The sequence below is a fragment of the Quercus lobata genome, chromosome 4, assembly GCF_001633185.2.
Source record: "Quercus lobata isolate SW786 chromosome 4, ValleyOak3.0 Primary Assembly, whole genome shotgun sequence".
Lineage (NCBI taxonomy): Eukaryota > Viridiplantae > Streptophyta > Magnoliopsida > Fagales > Fagaceae > Quercus > Quercus lobata.
Window position 1 is genome coordinate 17,849,922 of NC_044907.1, and position 26,942 is coordinate 17,876,863.

At 34.9% G+C, this 26,942-nt stretch overlaps 2 protein-coding genes across 7 annotated transcripts; both read right to left on the reverse strand.

Moving 5' to 3' along the window:
• Positions 1-329: 329 nt before the first annotated feature.
• LOC115986688 (protein LONG AFTER FAR-RED 3-like) lies at positions 330-10,421 on the reverse strand. 6 transcript variants are annotated; one of them, XM_031109931.1, is made up of 15 exons: positions 10,186-10,420; positions 9,906-10,102; positions 9,019-9,120; positions 8,100-8,172; positions 7,716-7,822; positions 7,503-7,626; positions 6,344-6,538; positions 5,649-5,734; positions 4,397-4,504; positions 3,906-4,001; positions 3,736-3,834; positions 3,539-3,613; positions 2,772-2,903; positions 2,526-2,641; positions 330-916 (listed from the first exon to the last, which is right to left on the reverse strand). In XM_031109931.1, exons 1-15 carry the CDS (start codon positions 10,265-10,267, stop codon positions 742-744), a joined length of 1,767 nt encoding a protein of 588 aa, XP_030965791.1. In that variant the 5' UTR covers positions 10,268-10,420; the 3' UTR covers positions 330-741. The 6 variants fall into 6 exon arrangements, 5 of the variants coding, with proteins under 5 accessions (XP_030965791.1, XP_030965793.1, XP_030965794.1 ...); XR_004090822.1 differs by having other exon boundaries at positions 429-916; positions 2,526-2,655; positions 10,186-10,421; XM_031109932.1 differs by having other exon boundaries at positions 751-963; positions 10,186-10,421.
• A 4,158-nt stretch (positions 10,422-14,579) lies between these two features.
• Positions 14,580-20,748, reverse strand: LOC115984727. The gene is made up of 6 exons (XM_031107744.1): positions 18,921-20,748; positions 17,500-18,695; positions 17,209-17,448; positions 16,885-17,093; positions 16,731-16,791; positions 14,580-14,669 (listed from the first exon to the last, which is right to left on the reverse strand). Exons 1-6 carry the CDS (start codon positions 20,746-20,748, stop codon positions 14,580-14,582), a joined length of 3,624 nt encoding a protein of 1,207 aa, XP_030963604.1.
• Positions 20,749-26,942: the final 6,194 nt, after the last annotated feature.

A 26,942-nucleotide genomic window follows, 5' to 3' on the forward strand; every position in this document is an offset into this window, starting at 1 on the left:
TGGGCAACTAGACCAAACTTGTCTTTTGCTAAATTTGCGAGCTTTTGCTGCCCTACCCACTATCAACAATACCACCAACATACTCGATTTCATAGCTTGCCAAAATGGTCAATTGTGAGTAGTAAAAAAATATTATAAAAAATGATGGGTCTATATAAAAAATGGTGTACCGTGAGTGTCCACACTCATGGCCAACCATTTCAACATGTGAAATTGAGTGTAAAATTGGTATGCCCTTAGATTCATTCATTCACAATAGGCTTTACAGAATGAAACTTAAGGCATAAATCCTCAACCAACAAGCCTAACTAGAACAAATTTGTAGTAGAACTGATGGCCAAAGCAGCACTTAATTTCACGGTTTCTCCACCTGGAACCATTTCAACTTTAGCAGTGATGACATTTAATACAAAGATATTGGCACAAGAATCACTAATTCTTGAGCATGGCAAAACATGATAACTGGATGCCTTCTTATACAATTGACACTGACTATATCTTCATTAACATAGCCATTGATGTTCTATATCTACATGGAAATCATACTAACATCTTTGAACGATCACTGACACTGATTATATCTTCTGATATCGTGTCCAAGAATTGTTTTCTACTAGACATATCTTTTGTTTCCCCAATAGATGCAACTCCATACCATAGTTTTACTCCCAATAAAATTCAGCCAGGAGCTATTACTCCGTTTTCTCTAGTATCTATATTCTGTACTTCACTTGAAGGCTTTCAGGGATAGGCCCGTACCCCAGAAACATATGTTGCCTCAACAGATGCAGATCCTTCTGCCGCAAAGTCATCCCATGAATCAGTAGATAGTATGACAAAATCTGCTAGTTTCCCAGGTGATAAAGATCCCAAATCATTGTCAAGGAAGCATGCACGGGCAGCTGAAATAGTGTGCCTGCCAGCGTGAAAGCGTAAATTTTTGATGTACAAATGTGATTGACGCTGATGAAAGAAGTGATATCAAACAGGTGTAGAAGGCACTGATCAGGTGAATAACAAATAAATTTAAGGAAAAACACACACACAAAATACGCATCAATAAAAAAAGACCATTGAATCATAACAAAAAAAGTAAATTGATATTGGGGATGGAGGGAATACATTGTTTTTTGTTAGAAAATTTGCAGGGATGTTGCTTACTGGTGGATATTTTTGTTTGGGTATGAAGGATTAAGACTAAAGATATTAATGTGGCTGGCATTTACAGGGGGTGATAAATGGAGGCAGCATTTGCTACTTTGGAATGCAGCATACTTAGCATCTGTAGGGGGGGGTTCCCCTTGTTGAATCAGGAACCACTGACCAAATTGTTATGGCTCTATTTAGAGTGTTTGGTAAGCCATTACAGAGCATTTGGGGAAGATTTATTGGTACAATCTTGTATGTGGAAATGTCAGGATATGCTTCGACATTATATTATATCATGAGTCATTTGGTTTGGAGGGGGTACTTTTCTGACAATCTATGCCCATGTACCATTAGGACTTTGTCTTGAATCACTTTTTCCTCACTAAGATATATTTTTTTCCCTATTGGTAATACATATGAACCTAGTGGGTCTTGAGCTACATAGATGCATGGTAACATAATTTACCTCTAAGATGATTTAAGTGTCCTACTACATGTGGCAAAATCATCTTACCACCCTGCTTTTAGCTTTAGTTTAGTGGCACTACAAAACATATCAGCTTCAATTCAATTGGTGTGCATCAATCAATGACATTTCAAAAGAATCTGTAGTCCATTCCATTGGAATCAGTTGAATACTTCTCCAATCTGTAACTTCTTAACACCAATCAACAATAATAACAGGAAAAAAGGACGCTCATGGTATATCCTAATTCCAATCTTGGCAAACTATGATTATAGTCTTTAGTCATTATCTTAACACGTCACTCCATGTTTGTAATTTAGCATAAGCCACCCATGTTAGCACCACCACCACCACCAGGCAGTCATCACAATTAAATGCCTCCATTATCATCACCATTACTGATGTAATGGCATATGAGATTCTGCTATTACAGCCACCACTACTGATTTATCACGACAATGTTACACTTCTAGACTGAATCAAGAGCTTGCTCAAATGCCAGAAAAAGGACTAGTTATTAAATTATTTATCCCCAGTTAGTTATTTTAGGATACTATATATCTATGTATATTGTATATCCCCATTTTGGCAATCAAAACATGGACTTCAGGATTTCTTTATTATATGAGAAAAAGATTTCACACTGAAACCAGCCGAAGCCTTAGGAAGAAGGGGAGGAGTATTGGTTTGCACCACCAAATGTACATGTCAAGTCTGGTTAGGGGAACTCAACTACCCATGCTAGCCAACTTGGTTTTTTGAACTCACATGTGACAATTCCTATTTTATAGCACTGTACCAAGCATACAAATTTGGTTTTATATGTGCACACTCAAAACAAATAAGCATTCATTCTATGATAATAAGAAGATAAATACATCTGAAGGATCAAATATTTAATATTTCTTACGCCTTTAATGCATCATTCAGTGTAAGGCACTCTGATGGAATCCAAGCATCATCCCAACCAGGAGGTATTCTCTTCATAGCTGTCTTGATACCACCTAAAGGATTAATATCTACAACCTGAAGCAACAGCACTGACATAAAATTATGCACAGTATGTCAACATTACTAATTAATTTAATAAGTATATCAGTCTATAAACAGTAATATGCAAGGACAAATAGTTATTGATGAATCTCAGAATACTTACTGGCCAGTCAGAACCAAATGCCAACAGGGCATTGCTAGCTAAGAGTGACCGAAATAGATAAGATTCCTTTTGAGCCCTGTCCGTCCCAAGTTTCTTTGTAGCAGAATCAGCATCACCCAATAGGTGCAATGGCTGTTCAAATTGGCAAGCATGAAAAAATATTCATACAAAGTGAGAGAGTTTGCAAGTATACATGTTGTCCTGTTCAAAAATGATATATCATGTTAAATCTCACTGATCTGGGCAACGATAAGCCACAAGGAAGAAAGAAAAAAAAGGCAGAAACGAATTGATCCAATCAAGATGGTTCCCAGTTCCAACCACAAATTGGAAGACTGAAACACCAAGAAAGAAAGAGATATCATACTACAAGGGAATAACAAATCATCTTGCAATGAATTATACTTTGATTTATGTCTCCACTTTCATATTTCCTTCAATTTTAATGAACAAGTAGGGGTCATTTCCAAGCATCCAAAATCAACGTAAATTTCTTGTTTCTTTCTATATTATATATTTCCCTTTCTAAAGACTCGTAGACACTTGGCCTGCATTTTGCATTTTTTTTCATTAATGTTAAAAATCAAACTCGATCACAGTAGCAAGTGAAAGGAGGAATTATACATCCTAATGACTGCACTCAGCAGTAAATTTACAGAATATTGTTAATTGTGAGCCTTGATGCAGAAAGTCCCAAAAACAAATGATTACAAACAGCATAAGAATAGCAAGATTCAAAAAAGAGAATGCCTAGTTGAAATAAAAACCTGTACAGAAGCGACAATCCCTTGTTGACCAAATCGGGCAGCTGCCCCAGGTGCCAAATGCTGTGCATGCTCAATCTGATAACATTAATCCAGTACAAAAAAACAAAAAACATTACCAAAAGGAATGGTGGTCTCCTTTATTTCAAAATATACAACAACAAAAATTTTAATATTGTTGATCATTTTCTTAAATTTACCCTAAATCTTCGATCTCTCATTCCATTAGTAGAAACAACTGACTCATAAATATCCAGGATCAAGTCGTTTGCTCTATCACCTATGGCATGAATAGCAACCTGAAACCAAGTAGAGGCAAAGCCATTTAGTACTAATACATATAATGTGATGTTGTAAATCAAGGAAACACCTGAAGGCCTGATTTCTCCGATGCCATGGTCATGTTGTAAAGAATTTCACTTTCTGTCACTTGCAGGCCGTAATTGTGAGGCTCATCAGCATACGGCTACACAATAAAACACAAATCTTAGATAAATTAGCTTACAGAGAGGATAAATGATAAAAATCATCTTGTGATAAAGTTTTACATAACACAGTTGAAGCAGCAGTTATGAGGTTGACTAACTAAGCTTTTTTGTCCTTTTATTTTTAATACGTCTAAGTGGTTGAGTGTAGATAACCGCACCAGGCACACGGCACACTTGTATGGGCGGTGATCTCAATCATGGGGCTTATCCATTTAGGTTTGAGATCCAGTACATCTAACGAAGCCAACTAGAAGCTAAAGAAATATTCAACCTCTAACAGGAAAAAAATTACAGAACAGATGTAAGTGCAGATAATAGATGGACTTGAACAAATATAAAAGTTCTAGGAATGCTAAAACATCTTTGTCCTCACCTCATGAAAAAGTGCACTATTCGAACCTAAAGACCCATCAGCAAAAGCCTTTACACCACCCAAGTAAATCCACTGGCTTATGGCACGACCCATTTTTCCAATTAGATCCTAAGTGGAAATTACAAAACTCAGTGAGCAACAGTTAATGGGGGACAATTTAAAGCATCCACTCAAAGTACCAATTAGATTAGACTCATCAAAAAACAGAAAATTCTTAGAAAGGTCCAGTTGCTTGTGAACAAAATAAGACACAGTATTATGGTTTTAAGATCCAACTGTACAACTACCAATATGGTATTTTAAACATAAAATGAAGGCCAAAATGCACTGTCGGTCCCTAAACTTTAGCCCAGTGCCAAACTTTAGTGACCAATAGTGTATTTAAGCCTAAAATGAACCTTCTGGAAACAAATAAAATGCTCAAACAACATAAAATTGTACCAAACTTCTGAGAAATTTCTGTCCATGTCTCATCCTAATAGGGAAATCATTTGGCAGAAGAGCCATTTTGTCACCTTCGGGAACCCAGTCTCATCCACAAAATTTGAGATAAAGTTAAAATACATAACCTGGATTCACAACCATGCACAGTAACGACACTGGCATAGACATAGCTAAACCAGAGTGGAAAAGAATATTTGCTACTTAAAACATTCTTAATGACACAAACTTGACACTTACTAAATCATTGATTAATTGATTTGACCACATGGTTCTACAAAGGTGGAAACCATGGTCCACTTTTCTATACAATATTCAAATAGATCCATTACCTAGAGCAACAAAACAAACACTGATAGAAGTTTTATTAGAATTGAGCGTGAATGAGAGAAAAGTGGTCCAGCCTAACGGCTTGCATCAACAGTGGAAAGCTCTTAGAGCCTACAGCTTTACTATGACGAACTGTGTGTGTTACATTGAACCCAATGAGGGGAATATATAATTAAGTAAACCTTAGGCTAATTCCAAACTTACCCTAAGGTTACTTTACTTGAACTACAAGTAGGGTTGCTACAATTATGATTACTTTGCTTGCACTTCAAATAGGATCTATTACAATGAATCTAGACTGAGGTAATGGACTTGGGCCTTGACTAGGATTGGCCCTGGATGTTTCCAACAAACATTGTCTACCTCATTAAAATAAGAGAAATACTACACCAGTTAGTCACCCAATGCAAGCAGAACCCAAAAAAGAAATTATTAACAATCGAATCACTTTGTATAACGAGCAATGATAAGACAGTCATACAAGTAAACGTAACCATGTCTCCATTGGAAAAAATAAGCAAACCCTGATCATCATCTTCTCTGAAGCATCAGCCCATTGATACACATCTGTAAAAATCACAAAAATAAAAAACAAGTGCATGAAGGTAAAAAGGCATTACCACCACAATAATAATATTGCATATGATGCAGACATATAAATGTTAAAAACATAGAATTTGAACTATTTACAACTTATGGGATCATGCATTGAGAAAAGAGATCAGAGAGACAACAAAAGACTGGAAGCTATATTTTAAAAGTACAATCTTTCCCTCACTAATATATTACTATCTTGACATGACTACATGAAATTCAACAATCAATCCAAGGGGACCATGTAGATGTCCCATGGATTTTAATTGATATTATTGGTTTTTTTCTATTATGTTGCACTTCAATGTTGAAACTCATTTTTTTTTACTTTGCACTCCAATAGATTTTTCTTTTCCTTAAAACACATTCAAAATAAAGCCATTAAAAAATCATACAACATTCTATAGCCATTTTGGTGGTTTTTTTATTGTGAATTTGTGATTCCCTTTTACCTTATGAAAGTGTTGAAGTGCATGTTCAAAAGAATACTTAAAAAATAAAACACACACATATTTATTCTTTGATAAATATAAATTTCATTTAACATGACATCCAGTGAACCTAAGAAGATTTAGCTGAGACCTAAGAAGTCTTCCCAGGAAAGCTCTGCTGATACCCCAGGATAATATCTCCCAAAATCAACAACTGTTGTAACACCCCTCATCAAGGCATGATTAGTGGCTCTAACCAAAGCTTCCCTCCTTTCATTCACCGTGTCCTCTGGAATATAAGGAAGGAGAAGTTTCATAGCAGAATCAATCAGCAATCCAGTAGGCTCTGCTTGATGATCAAAACGAAATACAAGTTATTTATTGTAGCAATGTCCCCCTATTTAAACATGTAAAGAATCTTAGAATTGAAAAAGGAACATATACCGCTATGCCATTAGCAAATATATGGCATTTATAAGGTCTTTTATCTTTATTAGTAGTTTAGCACTAATCAGATTGACAGTAGAATCCATAAATATAATTATGAAATGGGAAATTCTTCCAGTACCAGAATAAAATAAACAATTGAATCAGATCAATCATTAAGGGAGAATTTAGAGGTTAAGGAACATGCAACACTAACTTTGCATGCCAACAGGGATTGGCCATATATTTATAACATCTAACACAATTTATTTTAGTGTCATGAGTAATGTGAACTTATGACCCAGACTGCTAAAATTTTGTTGTGTTAACCACCAAGAGCAATGATGCTTGTGAAACAGTAGAGCTTGTAACACAGCATCCAGTGTTCTGATTTGAAAATTTCCTTCTTTTTTATAATTCAATTGTTACAACTTACAAGGCTCTTGGCAATACAAAAATTTTCCTTTAAAAGAAATAGAAGAGGTTCAAAAATATATATACCATGAAATATGCCAAATACAGGAAAATATGTTTAACCATATATATATATATATATATATATAAATGTATATAAAGGGGAGTGGTGAATAAGGTTCCTTCTTAATTAGCTGATGAGGAGGAAAAAGAGAGATCTTGACAGAAAAATGTCAATGGTCATGGGTTCAATTCCATACAGGTGTCTCCATTGTATTTTTCTAGAGAAGGAAAAAAAAAAAAAAATATATATATATATATATATTGATTTAAAATAACAAAGCTTGAAGAGACTTGATACTCGGAATGTAGGAGAGAACTAAATCTTATAATTAACATGCCCGTTTGATAAAACCAGGTGCTTTGAGCAGTTAGAAGTGCTTAACACAATGAATCAAATTTGATATTACCTCCATCAACAGTTCTCACAATGGTTCCACCTTCAGGATCTTTGGTTAGATTACTAATTCCAGACAACTTTAGTGCCAATGAATTTGCCAGTCCCATATGGCCATCCATCCTATTCAACCAAACCTGCATATAAAGATAGTTTAACTAGGTCCACACCATTCTGAATGTTAGTATTCATACTAGAAGCCAAAATTAATGAAGTCACCACTTACAGGATTATAAGGTGTAATATCATCAATCCAAGAAGCCAGTGGCAATTCTCCTCCCCATAGATCATTGTTCCATCCACCACCCAAAATCCAGGAACCCTCTTTTGCATCTGAAAATTTTTGTTCAACCATGAACAAATTGAAAAGTTTAAGCTTGACGGTTCATGTTTTACAAGGAAGAAATGCTACAATAAGTTCATGTTGCCGGCACAATGGGTTAACAGAATGCATTGATTACTATAAAACCACATCAGCCATTGATTAGACTATGAATTGACACATCAGCTGTTGATCAGCAAATATATAGTTATTACATGTGTATGTCTATAATCACAGGAAAATTGATAGTCAAAACTCAAAAACAAGAAAAAGGATGGAAAGTTATACTTCTCAATGCTTCCTTGATCTTTCTCACAAACTCGTCTTTTTTATTTACACCGTGTAGTTCCACCCTTGCCATCTGTTTTACACTGATGAAATTTCAGCTCAACATTAAGATTTAGATCCGTGTGTTGGAAATAAAGATCATTTCACAAAAAAAAAATAAAAAATAAAACAAAATTTTGGGAAAATATGCTAGCAAAAATTAGGGGCAGCAGTCCAAATACTCAAGGAAGGGGAGAGGGGAAAAAGGCATCATTAGAAAACAAAAATTTCTAATTTACAGACACCCTGTTCAAGTTCAAAGATCCAGGAGTCACTTTTAAAGTTTCAGTTCAAAAATATCATGGAAATTTGGCTCTCTACTGTCCACGCATAGGAAGAAAGGATACCCAAAATGATGGTCTTATAGATGTGTGTGTGTGTGTATAAATTAGCAATAGTGGCAATGGCATCAAATGATTATAGTTGCAAGGCATACACTGAAACATACAATGAAGTGCACATAGCCTCCATGTACTGATCTTTAAAGAGTGAAAAAAAACCAAGGATTTCAACAACTGAAATGCTAATCCAGAAGCATAAAGTCACAGTTGTCTTCTTGTATACAGAATGCATGATAGTTCAAACCAAGTCTACATCATCACCAACTAGTCATGTGAATGATAGATGCAATGGAATATTCGTGTACACGGTAAAAATGCTTTTAACACATTACAAATTTTCAATATAGAAAAAATGATTTTCATGGTATACATAATTCCTTTCTGAAAAGTCAGTTTTATTGAAAGTAATGAGAAGAAAGGGATAATCTTGTTAACCAATTCAGAACATAAATATTAAGAGGAAGAGAGAAGGGGGGGGGGGGGTGAATGAAGCATAATTGGGAACAGGATCAATTTAGAGGTTGATGTTTCTGCTAGACCTGTAGTCCAGCATAAATCAAGTGTACATGGGAATCAATAAACCCAGGAACCACAACTTTTCCTCCAAGATCTAACTCTTCAGTCCCATCTCCTGCCAGCTCCTGCATTCATGTAATTAATGCATGAGAAGGAAACTTTTACAACTTACAGGCACCAAAAAGTTTCTAGGAATCAATTTTATTGATTAACTAACAATGACATCCATTTTACTCTTTTTTCTACCCCACCACATTTTGGTGGGCTTATTATTCCTCATGTTTTCATTTCTTTTCTCTATTCCATCACAAACCAAACATTGGGAAAAGAAGAGGATTCAACATAGGAGTATTTGCATCAATTAAAACACAAACACACACACAATCACATGTGCTTCATATTTTAGAAATTTAAATTCGGTATAAGAGAATGACGATGATGAAGAACATAACAACACACATACAAAAGCATGGTTCATATTTATAGAAATTAACAAATGGGTACATGAGAATGATGGTGAAAATGAAGAACCTGGATAACACACACAAACACATGTGCTTAATATATTTTAGAAATTAGCAACTGGGTATAAGGGAATGATGATTATGATGAAGAAGAACCTGCACACCACACACACACACACACACACACACACACAAGCACATATGGTGCATATTTTTAGAAATTAGCAAATGGGGCTACTAAAGAATGTTGTGAAGAACCTGGAAAACACACACACGCTTCATATTTTTAGAAAATAGCAACTGGGTATAAGAGAATGAAACTTTTTATGAAGAAGAACCCGAATAAAACACAAACACACACACACACACACACACATATTCTTCACATAGTCTTATTAAATTCAATAAATGGGTATTATTATAATAAGAGAAAGAAGAAGCAGAACCTGAACAAAGGAGAAGTTACCAAGTCTGAGAATCCTGCCATTGTGAATGGCCATAGAATCAGCAAAAGGAAGAGACTCATCGCTTGTGTATATCACACCATTCCTCACCACCAAGTCTGCTATCAGAGACGATGAAGACAGTGAAGAAGATGGTATTGGTATCCACAACCAAGACTTCAAATTCAAATTCAACCAATCTGCCAAAACAAAAAAAGTAATGCAATTTTTAACATAAACAAAGTGTTAAGAATAGCAATGACCGTGGAAACGAAAAACTTACAGGTGGGGTTGAGAAGAGGAAGAGAGAAGAAGATGGCCAAAACGACCACAACTGAAGCTGAAATGAGAGTGTAGAGGTTCATTGAGACTAAAACTGAACTAGTAAGAGTGCAAGGACATTCGGAACATTGAGCTTTAAAGTTGACACAAAAATTGGTTTGTCCGTCGCTTTTAAGATTCTGTTCTGCCCACCTTCTACTCTTCTTTTTACACACACACAAAAAGAGATTCTGTTCTGCCTTTGATTGATTGGACAAAAAGAGACATTATGTGTAGAATATGGAATCTAAAAAAGTTTCCCATTGTTTGATGTAAAATATTTTTAATGAGTTTTTTATTATTTTTATTTATATATTTGGTGGTATTTTTGAAAATTTTCTTGAAATCATTTTAGGTGTTTGGCATGGTTGTCAATATTTGACCGAATCTGTGAACACGACACGAACCTAATACGAGTTTTTATGGGTTAAAGTTGGGTCTTAACAGATTTGGGTCATAAGCAAGTCGATTCCGAAAGCATTGATATGATAAGAAATGGGTCATAAGCGAGCAACCCACTTGACCCACAATCCTTTGACACCCCAATTTATTTGCGTCAACTTTGAAATGTTTTTTTTAATATAACCCGTTTAACTTGTATAACAAATAAATATTCATTTTATTTTAGATTTTTCAAATATCTTTTATATCCAACTTATATTTTAAATTAAAAAGAAAAGTAGGTAATTAAAAAAAAAAATAAAGGGATATAATTGGAAATTGAAACTTTACAAACCCTATATTTCTAAACCCTACAAACCCTAAATCTCTAAACATTCTTATATTTTTGTAAATAACTTATTTCTAAATAAATGTTATATGTTTGTTGAACTATATTATTTTGAATGTGGGCTAAAGACTTGAAGTGTATACACCACTTTTGAGATGTAAAATATATATATATATTTCTAGATAGATTTATACTTAATTTTAGGCAAGTTGAAAATGAATTGTGTCACATTTGTGTCAACCTAACACGGCCTGTTTATTAAATGTGTCAAGTGGGTTAGGTTAGGTCAACCCGCCTTATTAACAGGTTAAGTTAGGGTTGAAGGATCATAACACAATTATTAAATGGGTCGGGTTCGAGTTAAATTATTTAGTCGAATACCCCTACCTTGACACGAACCTGACATGCTAAACTGAATTGACACCCCTAAATCAATTAATGGTGTTAAATATTTTTAATGAGTTTTTTTATTAAGGTTATTTATATGATTGGTTGTGTTCTTGAAAATTTTACAAAAATTATTTTAGAATTTTCGCCCAACCTAAACACAAATCAGAAAAATAATAATAATAATAATAATAATAACACCCCAAAGAAAAGAGGAGGGGTCAGTGTGTTTAAGCTTTGGAAAATGTTTTACAAAAAATATTGGCCATCTAATGTTTTCCAACTTTTACACTACTTGTCATATCGAAAATGTTTCAATTTGACCAAGATTTTACATCAAAACAAAATTTAAAAAAAAAATTACAACACCTGAAAATGTTGAAAATATTTTCTTATTAAAAATAAAAAAGTGGCTAAAATCCAAAAAAGACTCCTTGGAGTTGCGCCAACCTCATGTGTTATCAATTTTGTATTATTGACTCTAAGGGTTTAAAAATTATCCAAATTAACCAGTTCATTTTGTATTACAACCACTTTAAATTATCCTTGAAGTCATACAATTGAGTATTAGTGTCTCTCATTGGAAATCATCCAATTTAGCATTTATGCAATCCAACAAATTTGTGAATAAGTCAACCTAAAAAAAAGAGAGAAAAAAAATTACAACTACTATAATAAAATAAAAGTGACAATATATGCATACCACATGACCATTTTTTTTATCAATTATAGTTAACAAGAGTGATATACAGGTACCAATTTGGACAATTATAACTTTCTCAAAAAAAAAAAAAAAAAAGAACAATTATAACAGAAAATTGATAGCATAAGTGGTTAATTAGCAATTGAACCAAACCTCGGGGAGTTTTTTTTTTTTTTTTAGCATTTTACCCAAACATTTTATATCAAAACAAAAAAAAAAATATTAAAGAATCTAGTCACTACACATGAAAATGTAAAATTATTTTGAGATGTGATATAATATATAATTTATTCTCTAAATCTTATTGTAAATAATTTAATCTCCCTAAAAATTAAACAATTTCTAAAAGCGAGCATTTCGATCGACTTCACTCTATTTGAGCAGATGAGGAGTCCAGAGCCCATATACAAAACATTTAAGCTTTCATTGAAGTGGACTAGAATGGATTGAACAGACCAAAGTGGATCAAAGTCGACCAAAATGAACCAATCTACTACACTAATGTGGCTCAATAGGAGCATAGCAACAATGAATACTACACTTTAACTTTTAAATATTATATAAATATAGATGAGGGGTTGTGAAGCGCTCAATCGCTCCCTTTCACACACTTGAGCTTAGAGCTTAGGCAAGCATTCAAGTTGATCAGGGCTTAAGCAAATTGTACAACAATTGAGGCATAACCTCAAAATACACACACACTAGCATCTGAGCACGTGCATGAGAGCGTGCTCAAAGGCTCTTCTATTTTTTGGGTAAGGGTTAATTTAGAGCATTTATTATAAATTAGGATTACTACATTTTCCAATCACAAAGAAAACCTAGGGGTGTGATGAAAAAGTTATTTCACTTGCAAACACATAATACTCATCACACTCCTAGGTTTTTTTTGTGATTGAAAAATGTAGTAATCCAAAATGAAAACCTAGGGGTGTGATGAAAAAGTTATTTCACTTGCAAACACATAATACTCATCACACTCCTAGGTTTTTTTTGTGATTGAAAAATGTAGTAATCCAAAATTATAATAAATGCTCTAAATTAACCCTTACCCAAAAAATAGAAAAGCCTCTGGACATGCGAGTGAGCACGTGCTCAGAGGCTAGTTTATATAAATACATACCATTTAAGGAGTCCACCTATTCTCTAAGTTTAATATCAAGCGATGTAATTTTTTTTTTTTTTTTTTGGTGCATGTATTATTTTTTTGAACCCAAGCCCAAAGTTTAATGAATAAAAAAAACCTGGGTAAAAATCTATAAAACGCGTTTTTTCCCCTCTTTTCTTTAAAGATGACATTATAAAATCATGGAAAAAATTGCTTCTAAATAATATCTAAATAATCGGCAAAATTTTAGGAATAAAAATACCTAAAACATGTTTTTTTCTTTTTTTTTTAAAATGTAAAACAGTGCTAGCATATAATTAAAATACCAAAAACTTTGGTTTTTTTTTTTTAAAAAAATTTTACATTTAAATTTTAAATGTGACATTGTGCTGGCATTTTTTTTTTTTTTTGTGCTTGAAATTGTAAAAAAATTATGAAACCATCGTTGAAGGACTCACACTTTGTGCAAATTCAAAAGGCATGGTTTGTTTGGAGTCTTTTTGTCTTTTGGTAAGTTATTTCGGATCAGATTAAATTATACCAATTTTTAAAATGTATGTACGTTAAAATTTAAAATGATGTAACATTTTAAACTATTAAATATAAGATATATTTAAGAGTGTAGGTTTTTACCCTTAAAAGTTAGACTATTATTTAGAAGCAATTCTCACCACAATTTTTAAATTTTATCTTTAAAGATAACTTCTCCAGTATCATTCTTGTTTTAGCAAATTTGCGTATATGGCAATTGCTTATAGAATCATCAAATGTGCAATGAAAGGCACAAAAAAGGACAATATTAAATTTCATATGGTAGGATATTTACAAAAAATGTTTTTTAACAACTAGTTGATAGATTGACTACCACTTCGCTCACGGCTCACCCAAATTCATCCAATGTGCCTACTATGCAATCTAACCAAATAAGAAAAACAACAGACAAAAATAATAGGAGGAAGAGAGGGCACCACTTAGAACACAATACGCTAAAATAATGAGTCAAACCCGATAACCACAAAAAAAAAAAAAGAATATATCAATATATATCATTCCTATTCTTGAAAAAATATTTATTAATTAGAGAAAATAGTTAAACACCCATCAAGCTGACCAAATAAAAGAAAAGAAAAGATAGGATAGGATAAGAGATAAGATAATGATATGGAAATGATAATGATAACAAAGTGTAGTCCTATTTTGTAGGTATTATTTTACGTGGGAGTTAAAAGATTTTTTTTTTTTTTTCCTTTTAGAATCTAAATCACGTTAAAATAATAAGTTTTTTTTTTTTTTCCTAAACTCTAAGTTAGCAGTTATCTAAATTAAAAAATATATATACCAATGATGACTTAATAGAATTCAATGACGACTAAACTATAACTCCATAGAATACAATAGAGAATGGTGATGAACGGCCAGTTTGAGGGCTTAGAGAGCAACATGAACTTCACCAAGAAGGAGGTCCAATGGGGGCAACAAAGAAGCATGGGCAAAAATAGCATTTCGATAATCAAATAGCTGCAACAATAGAGAATCCAGGTTAATTGGTCCCATAATGTACGTGTTGGGGATGAATCAATTTATGCTAATTCATGACTAACAAATTTATAAAAATAAATAAATAAAAAGTCACACAATACTATGTAGAGTCACACTAAATGACGAAATATAATAACAATGGAGAGTCACACAATACTACGTAAGAACCCAAAGACCAAGTGAAACCGAGTTCCCAATGCCTTTCTTATACAAACAACAAAGTACAACCCGGAAATCCAACATAAAAAATTACAAAGACCCATCAGCATTTTAATATTTTTCATTATACAAACAACAAAGTACAACCTGGAAAACCAACATAAAAATTTATAAACACCCAAATGTAGAGAAGAACGAAGCTGAATAATACAGACCTCAAAGCCTACACATTAGTGAAGAGCCATTAAAAATGAAACATCTTTTAATAGCGTCTTGTGAAGGCCTATATATAAAACAATAGACTAGAAAATATCCAGTAAGTCTCGAAATAAAAATAAGCAAAACATGGCCAAATAGAGAGAGAAATTGAAGTGAGAAATGTAGAAATAAAAAAGTGAGATCAGAGAGAGAGAGAGAGAGGGATGAGATTTGATCTAAGAAAGAGCTACCTCAAATCTATCTGTTGTTGTTGTTGTTGTTGTTTTTAGTGAAATCTGAAGCAAAGAGGCGAGTGAGAGTTTCTTAACAATGATGATAATGGTGAAAAGAAGATTAATGCAGAATTGAGAAAATTGGAGAACTGAAGAAGAAGCAATTTGAGTTTGAAAACCAACGTGAGTGTACTGGGAGTGTGATCCTATTTTGTAGATAGTGTTTTACGTTGAAGTTAAAGAAGTATTTTTACCAAGTTTTGCCCCTACTTAAATATAGGTTGTAGGGGTATTTTGGAACCAAAAAAAAAAATCCGATCTAAATAGGGGAAGCCCCTTAAATTGTAGTATAAATAAATTAGATATCTATATATATATATATATATATATATATATATATATAAAGACAATTTTGTAATTTGGCAACAAAAAAGTAGTTTTGTACAAATTAGTTAGTCTCTTTCTCTTTCTTTTTGAACTCTTTCTCACCTACTTTTCTTTTTTCGTCAATTTCAAATAGATAAATTTTTTTAAAAAATATAAATCATATAATCATGTAGCTTTGATAGCTGTTATGTTAGTTTTATTATTATTATTATTAACAATAAGTTTTCCTCTCTCCCTCGTGTGTGTTTGTTTCTCCAAAAAAAAAAATATAAGCTTTCTATAAAGTCTATTATGAATTAACATACGGCTTGAATTCACCACATGTATAACAACTATTTCTGGAATTCGGCATCTTGCCACACTTGGGAGAACATCTTTAACTACACTGAATGTTACACCAAAGCCTGGATCCAATTGAGTGAAGAGGCAAAGTGTGTACATCATCTAACTTTTCCTACAGTGAGGAAGTTAATCTAAGTCTAACAGGATATACTTAATTGAAAGAACTAAGCAGACCTTACCTATAAATGATCAGAGAAGTTCAATTGAATCAATCCTTGTTATGGCTCTTTCAACAATGGTACGTGCCAGTGTTTCACACCAGCAAGCAAACACAATGTGATCATCGAGGAGGCAGCCTTCAACAATTCGAATAGGAAAAGTTTATGTACTTTTATAATAATAAAAAATGGTAAAATAATTCTGAACTCCCTTGGCATAGGTAACCCTCTTAAGATTTAGACTAACTTCTGCTGCTAGAGCTGTTTGTAGACAATTATTCTCAGTCACATTTTGTCGCCGCACTTTTTATAACTCACTAGTCGCAGACCCGTGCGTTGTGCATGGAAAATTTTATAGTAAAATGAAATGCTTTGCTAAAATAGTCCTCATATTATTGGTAGGGTGTTCATGTTATCCACCAGTTATTTCAAATGATTTTTTACTACTTTTTTTTTTTTTTTGAGAAAGAAAAGTAAATCATCAAAAAAAAAAAAAAAAACTAGACCCTAAGGTCAGACAGTACAAAAGAAGAAATGGCTGGAGGAACAAACTCCGTCCAAACCTCAGAAGGAAAAGATAATCTAGCTCTCTGGGCTAAAGCATGCGCCACCGCATTACCTTGCCTACCAACATGAGAGAAAGAACAACTCTCAAAAGAGTCTAAATGAGACACAATGTCTTTTAATATATGACCTCCCTAGGAATGAGTCAAACACCTATCTTGTAGAAGCTTGATGACTGAAGAAGAATCACCCTCAAAGATTGAGTTGTGGAAGCCCGATTCAGAGGAAAACAGCACCGCACGCCGTGCAGCCAGAATCTCCACCAACTCCGCTGATTGAGGCTTCACTATTTTTTCAGAAAGGGCAGCCAACACCGCACCCTCTGAATTACGAACCACCACACCAAGTCCCGCACAGTCAGACTCCCCAAACAGAGCACCATCAAAATTAACCTTCACTACATTCTTATTCGGTGGCTTCCATTTAACTACACCTACAATGCTACGATCAGGAGGCCGTCACATACCATGACGCTACATAATTTTGAAGGTAAGTTTCTGCAAACACAGCAATCTGATTTAGAGGAACGGTGACTGCTTGAAGCCGAGATTTATTACGGTGATGCCACACAGCCCAAGCCGTAACTGCAAACAGAGGAAACAACTTCAGTTTTATCTGCACTAGGCGAACCAGATCAGGGAAGGAACCCTCAGCAACTCGGTTGTGATCCAGCCAACCAAAAGTCCTTAGCCACACCTGACGAACCTTAACACATCCCTACATAGCATGCATAACATCCTCCGGATGCTCAGAACAGAGATGGCAAACACTTTCAGAAATAATGGTTCTTTTCAAAAGGTTTTCCTTCGTGGGTAACGCATTGGTGCAACACTTCCAAAGGAAGTGTTTAATCTTTCCTGGGACGTTTAGCCTCCAAACACCCTTCCACAAACCCCTGTGAGCCTCTGTAGACTCTGAATCAAATTCACTTACATAAGGGTCATCGCATAAACACTTATATCCCGACTTAACTGAGAACTGGCCACTCCTTTTAGCTAGCCAAACCAAGGAATCAATTTGGGGGACAATACAAAGGGGCAGGGATTTTATAATCTTAGCATCAGGGGGGAAGAAACATTGGTCAATCAAATTTAAATTCCACCACCCTGAATGAGGATCTATGAGCATATCCACTGTGGCATCCGGGGCAAGTACATCTCTGTGGAATAGGATTCTGCCATCATTTAAGTTAGGTAACCAAGCATCATGAAAGATCTGAATGCCTTTACCGTTCCCTATCCTCCAGCGGGCATTTCTTTCGATTAAGTTTTTGGAGCGGAGAATACTTTTCCATGCAAATGACCCCGAGGCTGATCTTGCTTCAAACACGTTACCATTAGGAAAATATTTGGCCTTGAACACTTTATAGAAAAGGGAATCTTTGTCGTATGTTAGTCTCCATATTTGTTTTGCTAGCATGGCTTCATTAAACTTACAAAGATCCTTAAAACCCAAACCTCCCTCTAGTTTTGGCTTGCACAAAACCTCCCATTTCTTCCAATGAATATTTCTTCGATCTCCCCTTTGGCCCCACCAAAATTTTCGGATAAGCATCTCAATATCTTGGCAAAGACCCACCGGAAGGCGAAAGCAACTCATAGCAAAGGTGGGAATGGCTTGGACGACTACTTTTAACAACACTTCTTTGCCCGCTTGGGAGAGTAACTTCTCCTTCCACCCTTGGAGTTTTCCCCATACCCTATCCTTGATATAGTTCAAACTCGCCTTCTTGTTTCTTCCCATGACCGCTGGCAAACCCAGATACTTCTTGTATTCTTTGATTTCAGCAACTCCCAACAGATTTTTAATGGGCTCTTTAGTGGCATCCAAGACATTTTTGCTAAAGAAGAGGGTAGTTTTTGCAGAATTTATCATTTGACCAGAAGCCTTCTCGTAGAGACCCAAGAGAGCTTGGATGGCTACCACATCCCCCAACCGAGCTCGGCAAAATAAGAGACTGTCATCTGCAAAGAATAAGTGCGAAATCTTCGGACCAGAACAACAAAGAGCAAACCCCTCAATCTGCCCCCCCCCCCTTTACCGCATGTTGAATAAGCCCATTTACCCCTTCGACACCAATAAGAAGAGATAAGGAGACAAGGGATCCCCTTGGTGAATTCCTCTGGTTGGAAGGATATGGCCTTTGGGTACACCATTTACCAAGATAGAATAAGTAACCGATTTGATACACTCCATAATCCACCCAACCCATGTGGGATGAAAGCCCATTTTTTCCATGATCTTCTTCAAGAACTCCCACTCCAATCTGTCATACGCCTTACTCATGTCTAATTTAATAGCCACATGTCCCACTTTACCCACCTTCTTCATCTTCATATGGTGGAGAGTTTCAAAAGCCACCAGGATATTATCCGATATGGCTTTATCTAGTTGGAAGGCACTTTGAGATTCTGAAATAATCTGGGGCAAAACTCTTTTTAATCTGTTAGCCAAGACTTTAGAGACAAGTTTATATAGAACATTACATAAGGCAATAGGAAGAAATTCATAAATAAGTTCCGGGCTCTTAACTTTAGGTATAAGAGTAATGAAAGTATGGTTCAAACCTGGCAATACATCACTGGTATTTAAACAAAATAAGACAACCTTGACAACGTCATCCCCAATACTATCCCAGTAATGTTGGAAGAAGATTGGTGGCATACCATTGGGCCCGGGAGCTTTTAGAGGCGCCATCTGCTTTAAGGCAGTTTCAACCTCCAATCTTGTGAATTCTTCGATCAAACCAACATTCATATCTGCACTCACCACCCTCTTAGTATGTTGAACCACCGTTTCCAAACCACTCGGATTTGAAGAAGAGAAGAGTTTTGTATAAAAATCAACTATCATGGCTGAAACGTTTTCCTCCCCTGAAAAAAGGACCCCATGTGAATCACGGAGCTCAGAAATAGAGTTGCGGCGAAAGCGATGGGATGCCCTATTATGGAAGTATTTCGTATTGCTATCACCCGATAACAACCAGTGAGTGCGACTTCTCTGTTGCCACATTTGTTCTTCCATGCGGAGAAATTCATTTACTTCAAATTTTAATTGTAGAAAAAAATCCACGCTGCCCCCTTGAATAGCTACTACCTCTGCTTTACTCAACATCTTTTTTTTATCCACCAAGGTTCGTGCAATATTACCCACTGAGTTCTTGCTCCACTTCTTTAGTTTCACTTGGCACCTATCAATATTTCCCACAACTGAGGCCACAGGAGAATCCGATTGAATTGCTACCCAAGAACGAGCCACAGTGTCATGACACCCTTCCTTTTCAAGCCAGAATTGTTCAAAACGCCAAGGTCGCTGAGGTTTTACAAGGATACCTTCAGGTAGGATAAAAATGGGGCTGTGATCAGATTGGCCACACACAAAGGACCGCACCTTTGTTGCAGGGAAACAATCAAGCCATTCAGCCGTGCTAATAGCTCTATCAAGACGTTCCCATAAGCCACCAGAGGGATAATTCTTAAACCATGTAAATTTCTTCCCAATGAAACCTAAGTCCATCAACCGGCATTCATCTAGAACCTCTCGAAACTTTTGCATCTGCCCGTAAGGGTGAGGTCGACCACCTCTCTTCTCATGTGACTTTAAAAGTTCATTAAAGTCTCCCCCACACAGCCATGGTAAGTCGAGCTGATTATGAAGGGTTCTCAATAAATTCCAAGAAGCCGAACGAAGATGAGTTTCAGGGGCTCCATAAAAGCCCGTAAATCTCCAAGCTTTATCAGTCCCTTCAAAGATCACTGCATCTATGTGATTAATGGATGCAGAAACAACCCATAAATTGAAGTCTTTTTTCCAGAAAAGGGCTAAGCCACCACCATGATTTACTTTTGACACACCATAGTAATGACCAAAATGTAAAGAGTCACAAATACTCGCAAGCCTAGCTTCAACTAGCCATGTTTCGGCTAAGAACACGACTGTAGGATCTTGTGCCCAGATAATATCCCCGAGCTCTTGAACTGTCTGCCGGTTCCCAAACCCGCGACAGTTCCAACACATAATGCTCATAATCCTTGGCAGGGCTGGGAACCAGCCACCGCCATATCATCTGAATTTTCTTTATCATCTTGAGAAACCTGAAATTTCTTATTTGGTAATTCAAGCTGATTGGAATCCACCACAAAACCTCTTTTTTGACCAGCATGTGAGAAGAGAGCTTCCTTACTGCTAGAGGAAGAACGAAGAACACGGGACCATTTTGGACCTGAAGCATGAGGGACGTGCTTTGTATGTTGATTATTGGAGATATCGGTTAAATGAGGGCCAAGGGTCACGTGGGGTATTGAAATCAGAGGTTGGTCTTGATGTTGGCCCAAAGAGAAAGAGCCCAAAGTGGGCTTGGCTCAAGTAGGATCAACACAAGGCTCATTTGACCCCTTTGAAGGGCCGGATAAAATCTCAGGAAACTTATGGTCCAAATGCTCACAATTACTCTTAGACCCCTCAACCTCTTCACTAACCTTAGTCACAACACCTACACTCCTATGTTGACCCTCAAAACCCGGAGGAATATCTTCCTCAGATCCTAAGAGATCAGATACAAAAGAAAAGATAGGAAAATTAGGCGTGGAGATGGGATTTACCTCACTAGGCGCCATCCCCAAAGCCCGATCATGCACTTTTGCCCACTGCATCTCCTCTACAACTTCGGACTGAGAGCTGTATGTGACAGGAGATCTATCACTCTTAGTGGGATTTTTATTTTCTGATTTCCCATCTGCGCCATCACCCTTACTATTTCCATGCAATGTCACAGTCAGCTGTCTTGGCGCTTTTAGAGATGCGTCATCCCTTACCGAGCTACTGCAAGCTATGGGTATAGACTTCGTCTCAAGATTCCCACCATCCCTAGTCTTCTCCTCGGGCTCATCAGACTGGACACGTGTCCGTTCCGGCCTCGTTCTGGCGACTCCACCCCTACTTCCCTGGTATTCACCTCCACTGTCTCTACCTGAATCTTTTTGGAACCTCTCGAATGGGTCACCACGCAGTCATGCCCCATATTGAAGACCTTCTGCACTCGTTTGGCCCTTAGCAAAAGATGCAGGACAATCTTTAAGAGCATGACTTAGAAGTCCACAGCAATAGCAGAAATTTGGGAGTCTCTCATACTTAAACTGAACCCACCTGGACTCCCCTCCTTCGATGGTGATTTTTTTGCCCCGGATGAGTCTTTTTGTAACATCAATCCGGACACGTACCCTAAGGCATTTCCCCCAGTGCACACCTGAATCAGGGACATCAACCTCCATAACCTCCCCCAAAGAGGACCCAATTGTCTAGCCAGTTTCCTTTGTTCTGCTCATTAGAGGTAAGTTAAAAATTTGAATCCAAACGGGAGACCATTTTAGCTCCATCTCCTTTGGAGTTAGCTCACCTTCAATCTCTTGAATAATCACCAATTGTTTCTCAAAACTCCAAGGGCTCATATCAAGAATTTTCTTTTTATCTTTCCCATCTCCAAACTCCACCAGGAATAACTCTGCTTCTAACTCAGAGAAGTTAACCCATTTGTTAGTTTTCCATAACATTCTCAAATTTTTTCTCAAGGAGTCTAAGCTTATGCTTCTCTGTGTCATTATCTTCATGATAGCACAATTTTTACCTACCTCCTCTGCAGCTCTGGTACTACTGCTACCCAGTTCAACACCTTCACCCTCTTCCTCCGTAAAGGAAAGCTTACTCCACAACACTTCCAGCTCTTCAGCCATTTAAATACTTCTGACGGTGACCACCCCAGAGGGTATTGCTGACTAAAAAAAAACCAAAGTCCACCTCGACCTCACCCACGGGAGGTCACGCTAACTCTTGCAAAGGATGCAAGACAAAAACTACTTCTACGTGCACGGAGACACGAGAGCACTTAAAAGCTGCATTATATATGTATAAACAATATATTGTAGGATTCATGATGATAGAAGGTATTGTCTTGGAATTAAATGTGGAAAGGATACAACTATACTTGGCCTTGTAGTCAGTCCAGAATTGATCAACCGTCTTCCCAAGTTAGTAAAATTTAACTAACTTAAAATTAGATAGAAAAGATTTTATAAATTTGAAGTTAGCGTCATGCTAGGTGAAAACTTTAGAGGACTGTAATTAAGTTGTTGCAAGTCTTTTTAAATAAATATTAATAATAATAAAAAGATCTATTCATTTAAAGATAGAGATTAGTATTATAAATAGGACGAGGAAATTTTATAAATAGGTGTCCATATCATTCAACACCAAGACCTTTTATGTGATATTTTTGCACCAATCATGTTTTTCAATAGAAAATATCTAATCTCTAAACATATTACAATCTCATTTGACGATTATCTAAAAATCTGAACATCATGTGGTTCTAAAAAATTTGGAATTTTTACAGAATTATTTTACAATCTCTTCTGATGGTTATCTCAAAATTTAAATATCATGTGGTTCTAAAGTATTTGGAAAAATTTTCATTTATAAAATTCCCCTATTTTCCCAACTTATCTGGGTTTTATATTCTTTTGTATCGTGGGAATGTAATTCAATAAAATTTCAAATTGAAAGATAGACACCATACTGCTGACGTGACTCTATAGTACCTACCAACCATCATTTACTAACCATCATTATAGTAAAAGATCATTTGAAATAACTGGTGGATAACATGAACACCCTACCAATAATATAAGGACTAATTTAGCAAAGCATTTCATTTTAGAGAGACTTGAAGAAATATTCCAGCTTGTGTGAACTTGCAATTTAATAGCTAATCCATTATAATTTGGTAGAAACCAAAAGATAATATAAAAATTATTTTAGCACACCAAAAGATAATATAATCTCAATTTTATAATAGCCTTTTCATTAATTGAGAGTTGGACATACTTTACGAAACAATCCAGCTGTTGAACTTGCAATTTAATACATAATTCGTAATCAAGGTAGGAAATATGAACCACCTACACAACCAAAAAAAAATATATAAAAAATATTTTAGCATAGCCTTTTCATTTTATTTATAATTAAAAGTTACAAATACTTGAAGAAACAATCCAGCTTAAAAACATGTAAATTAACAGGTAACTTGTGAGCAACTGGTGGTTAAAATAGTAATCAAAACGATGACATGTGTCCACATCATTGAACACCAAGACCTTCTATGTGATATTTTTGCACCAGTCATGGTTTTCAATAGAAAATATATAATCTCTAAACATATTACAATTTTATTTGACGGTTATCTCAAAATCCGAACATCATGTGGTTCTAAAGAATTTGGAATTTTTACTGAATTATTTTACAATCTTATCTGACGATTATCTCAAAAATTGAATATCATGTGGTTCTAAAGTAATTTGAAAATTTTTTATTTATAAAATTCCCCCATTTTCCAACTTGTTCGGGTTCTATATTTGTAGAAACCAAAAGATAATATAAAAATTATTTTAGCACACCAAAAGATAACATCATTAAATGAGAGTTGGACATACTTTACGAAACAATCCAGCTATTGAACTGGCAATTTAATAGATAATTCGTAATCAACTGGTAGAAAATATGAACAACCTACACAACCAAAACAAAATATAAAAAATATCTTAGCATAGCCTTTTCATTTTATAGCTATTCAACTTGCAATTTAATAGATATTCCATAATCAACTGCTAGAAAATATGAACAACCAACACAACCAAATAAAAATTTAAAAAATATTTTAGCGTAGCCTTTTCAATTTATTTATAATTAAAAGTTACAAATACTTGAAGAAACAATCCGGCTTAAAAACGTGTGAATTAATAGGTAACTTGTGAGCAACTGGTAATTAAAATAGTAATCAAAACGATGACATGTGTCCACATCATTCAACACCAAGACCTTTTATGTGATATTTTTGCACCAGTCATGTTTTTCAATAGAAAATATCTAATCTCTAAACATATTACAATCTCATCTAACGGTTATCTCAAAATCTAAACATCATTTGATTCTATAGAGTTTGGAATTTTTACTGAATTATTTTACAATCTCATATGACGGTTATTTCAACATTTGAATATCATGTGGTTCTAAAGTATTTGGAAAATTTTTTATTTATAAAATTCCCCCAAGATAATCCATTATAATTTGGTAGAAACCAAAAGATAATATAAAAATTAGTTTTTACATCAAAAGATAATATAATCTCAATTCTATAATAGCCTTTTCATTAATTGAGATTTGGACATACACAATCTAGTTGTTGAACTTGCAATTTAATAGATAATCCATAATCAACTGGTATAAAATATGAACAACCTACACGACCAAAAGAAAATATAAAAAATATTTTAGCATAGCCTTTTCATTTTATTTATAATTAAAAGTTACAAATACTTGAAGAAACAATCCAGCTTTTGAACTAAACACCCTACACAACCAAAAGATAATATAAAATTATTCAAACATACCAAAAGATAATATAAAAATATTTTAGCATAGCCTTTTCATTTTATTTATAATTGATTGTTGGACATACTTGAAGAAACATTCCAGCTTTATTTACAATGGAATTTCCCAACAAAGCAACTCATTCAACAATGTCCTTTTTCTTTTTTTTTTGGTTATTTTCTTTGGTTACACAAACTGTTTGGGCAACAGTGGAATTTTCCAACAAAGCAACTCATTAAACAATACACTGCAAAAAAGTAGAAGTAATATATTTTGACTATGTGCAACTATATCAAGCTCTGACCACTCGCATATTTGTTTTTTATCCAGATAGATTGCTACCTTTGCCTTCATAGTGGTAATAGCTCTGGATCTATCTATGACACTTGTGGACCAAGGAGGCACATGGCTGATGTACTTCAGTTATTTATTGTGTGTTACAAAAGAGAATCTGTAAAATCATATCCCAAAAGGCATATGGGATACTATGGAAGGTGATGATGTGGCTCTTGCATCATAGTTTGTGGCAAGAGACAATGGTTCGGATGAAAGTTTACAGGTATAAATATTGTATTGGAAATTTTCTTCAGCTGCTACAGTATTGCTTGATTTTGCACTACATGATTGTCATGCTATTTTTGGCTTATCCCTACCTAGAACTTTCCCACACGTTAACCTAACCAAATTGTACCAAATCAACAAATTAAGCTACAACCCAACTAAAGTTAATAAAACCAACATACAGTTACTTAAAGCGGCTATACAATTAACTCTTAACAATAAACGGTAATTCGTTCCAAAAAAGCTACCTACAAAAGCAGGAAAATGGTGTGCAACAGATTTTTTACGTGTACAAAATTACTTTAATGGCTTTGTAAATACATTATCATAAAAGCAAATATCTTTTGAGACATGGTTTAGGCATTACAATCCAATCAAACATGCAAAGCACCCACCAAATATGGGAATTGATGGAATTCACGTCAATTAATTTTCCAACCAACTCTAAACAACTTGGATATCCAACCAATGTTGTCACCTTCTAGAAAACTTCAATTAGTACCACCACACTGAAAACTTAGTTTTCATAATCAATGAAGTTGCTCATTAAATGAGACTGAAACTGTGAGGGTAAGGGTAATTCAAAACTTACAAACCAATGTTGAGTAGCCTACTTGTTTTCCTTGCAATTTCGAAAATAATTTGAATTATTGTTAACTAAGCTTCCTCTCTCTCCAATCACTTACAAACCATTCTTTTTAGGCATGTTGTTCTGTCCTTTAGAGTTGGGTTTCCAAAAAGTTTATGACTGGATGGTAATAAGCCTAGTCATTGCTTTTGAAGCACTTATTGCTTATTCTTTTCTTATCTCCAAGCTTAATGTTACATTGAATTGTGAAATTCCAAAAGAATTTCAAAATATGAGCACCTGATGATGCAAAGAAGGTTTTTTTTTTTGAAATTTTTTGAAATTTTTTTTTTCTCAATCAGTAGATGCCAATTCTTAGGATAGAGTCATAAAGTAATTGGCCACAAAGTCAACTATGTTGAACTTCATATTTGGGGATTACAATTTTTTTCCAAATTGTCCTTCACAAATGTTAAATTTTCTCATATTCATTTTGTAGTTGTGTGTGACTTTTTTTTATAACCAATTCTACTGCTTAATTTGATTCTGTAACTTTAGATTTTTTTTCCCCTCCTCTCTAAAGGTAATGTAAGTTGCTAGGTATTCATCTCTCCACAATGATTATAAATGATGATACAACATAACATATGATGAAAAAGAG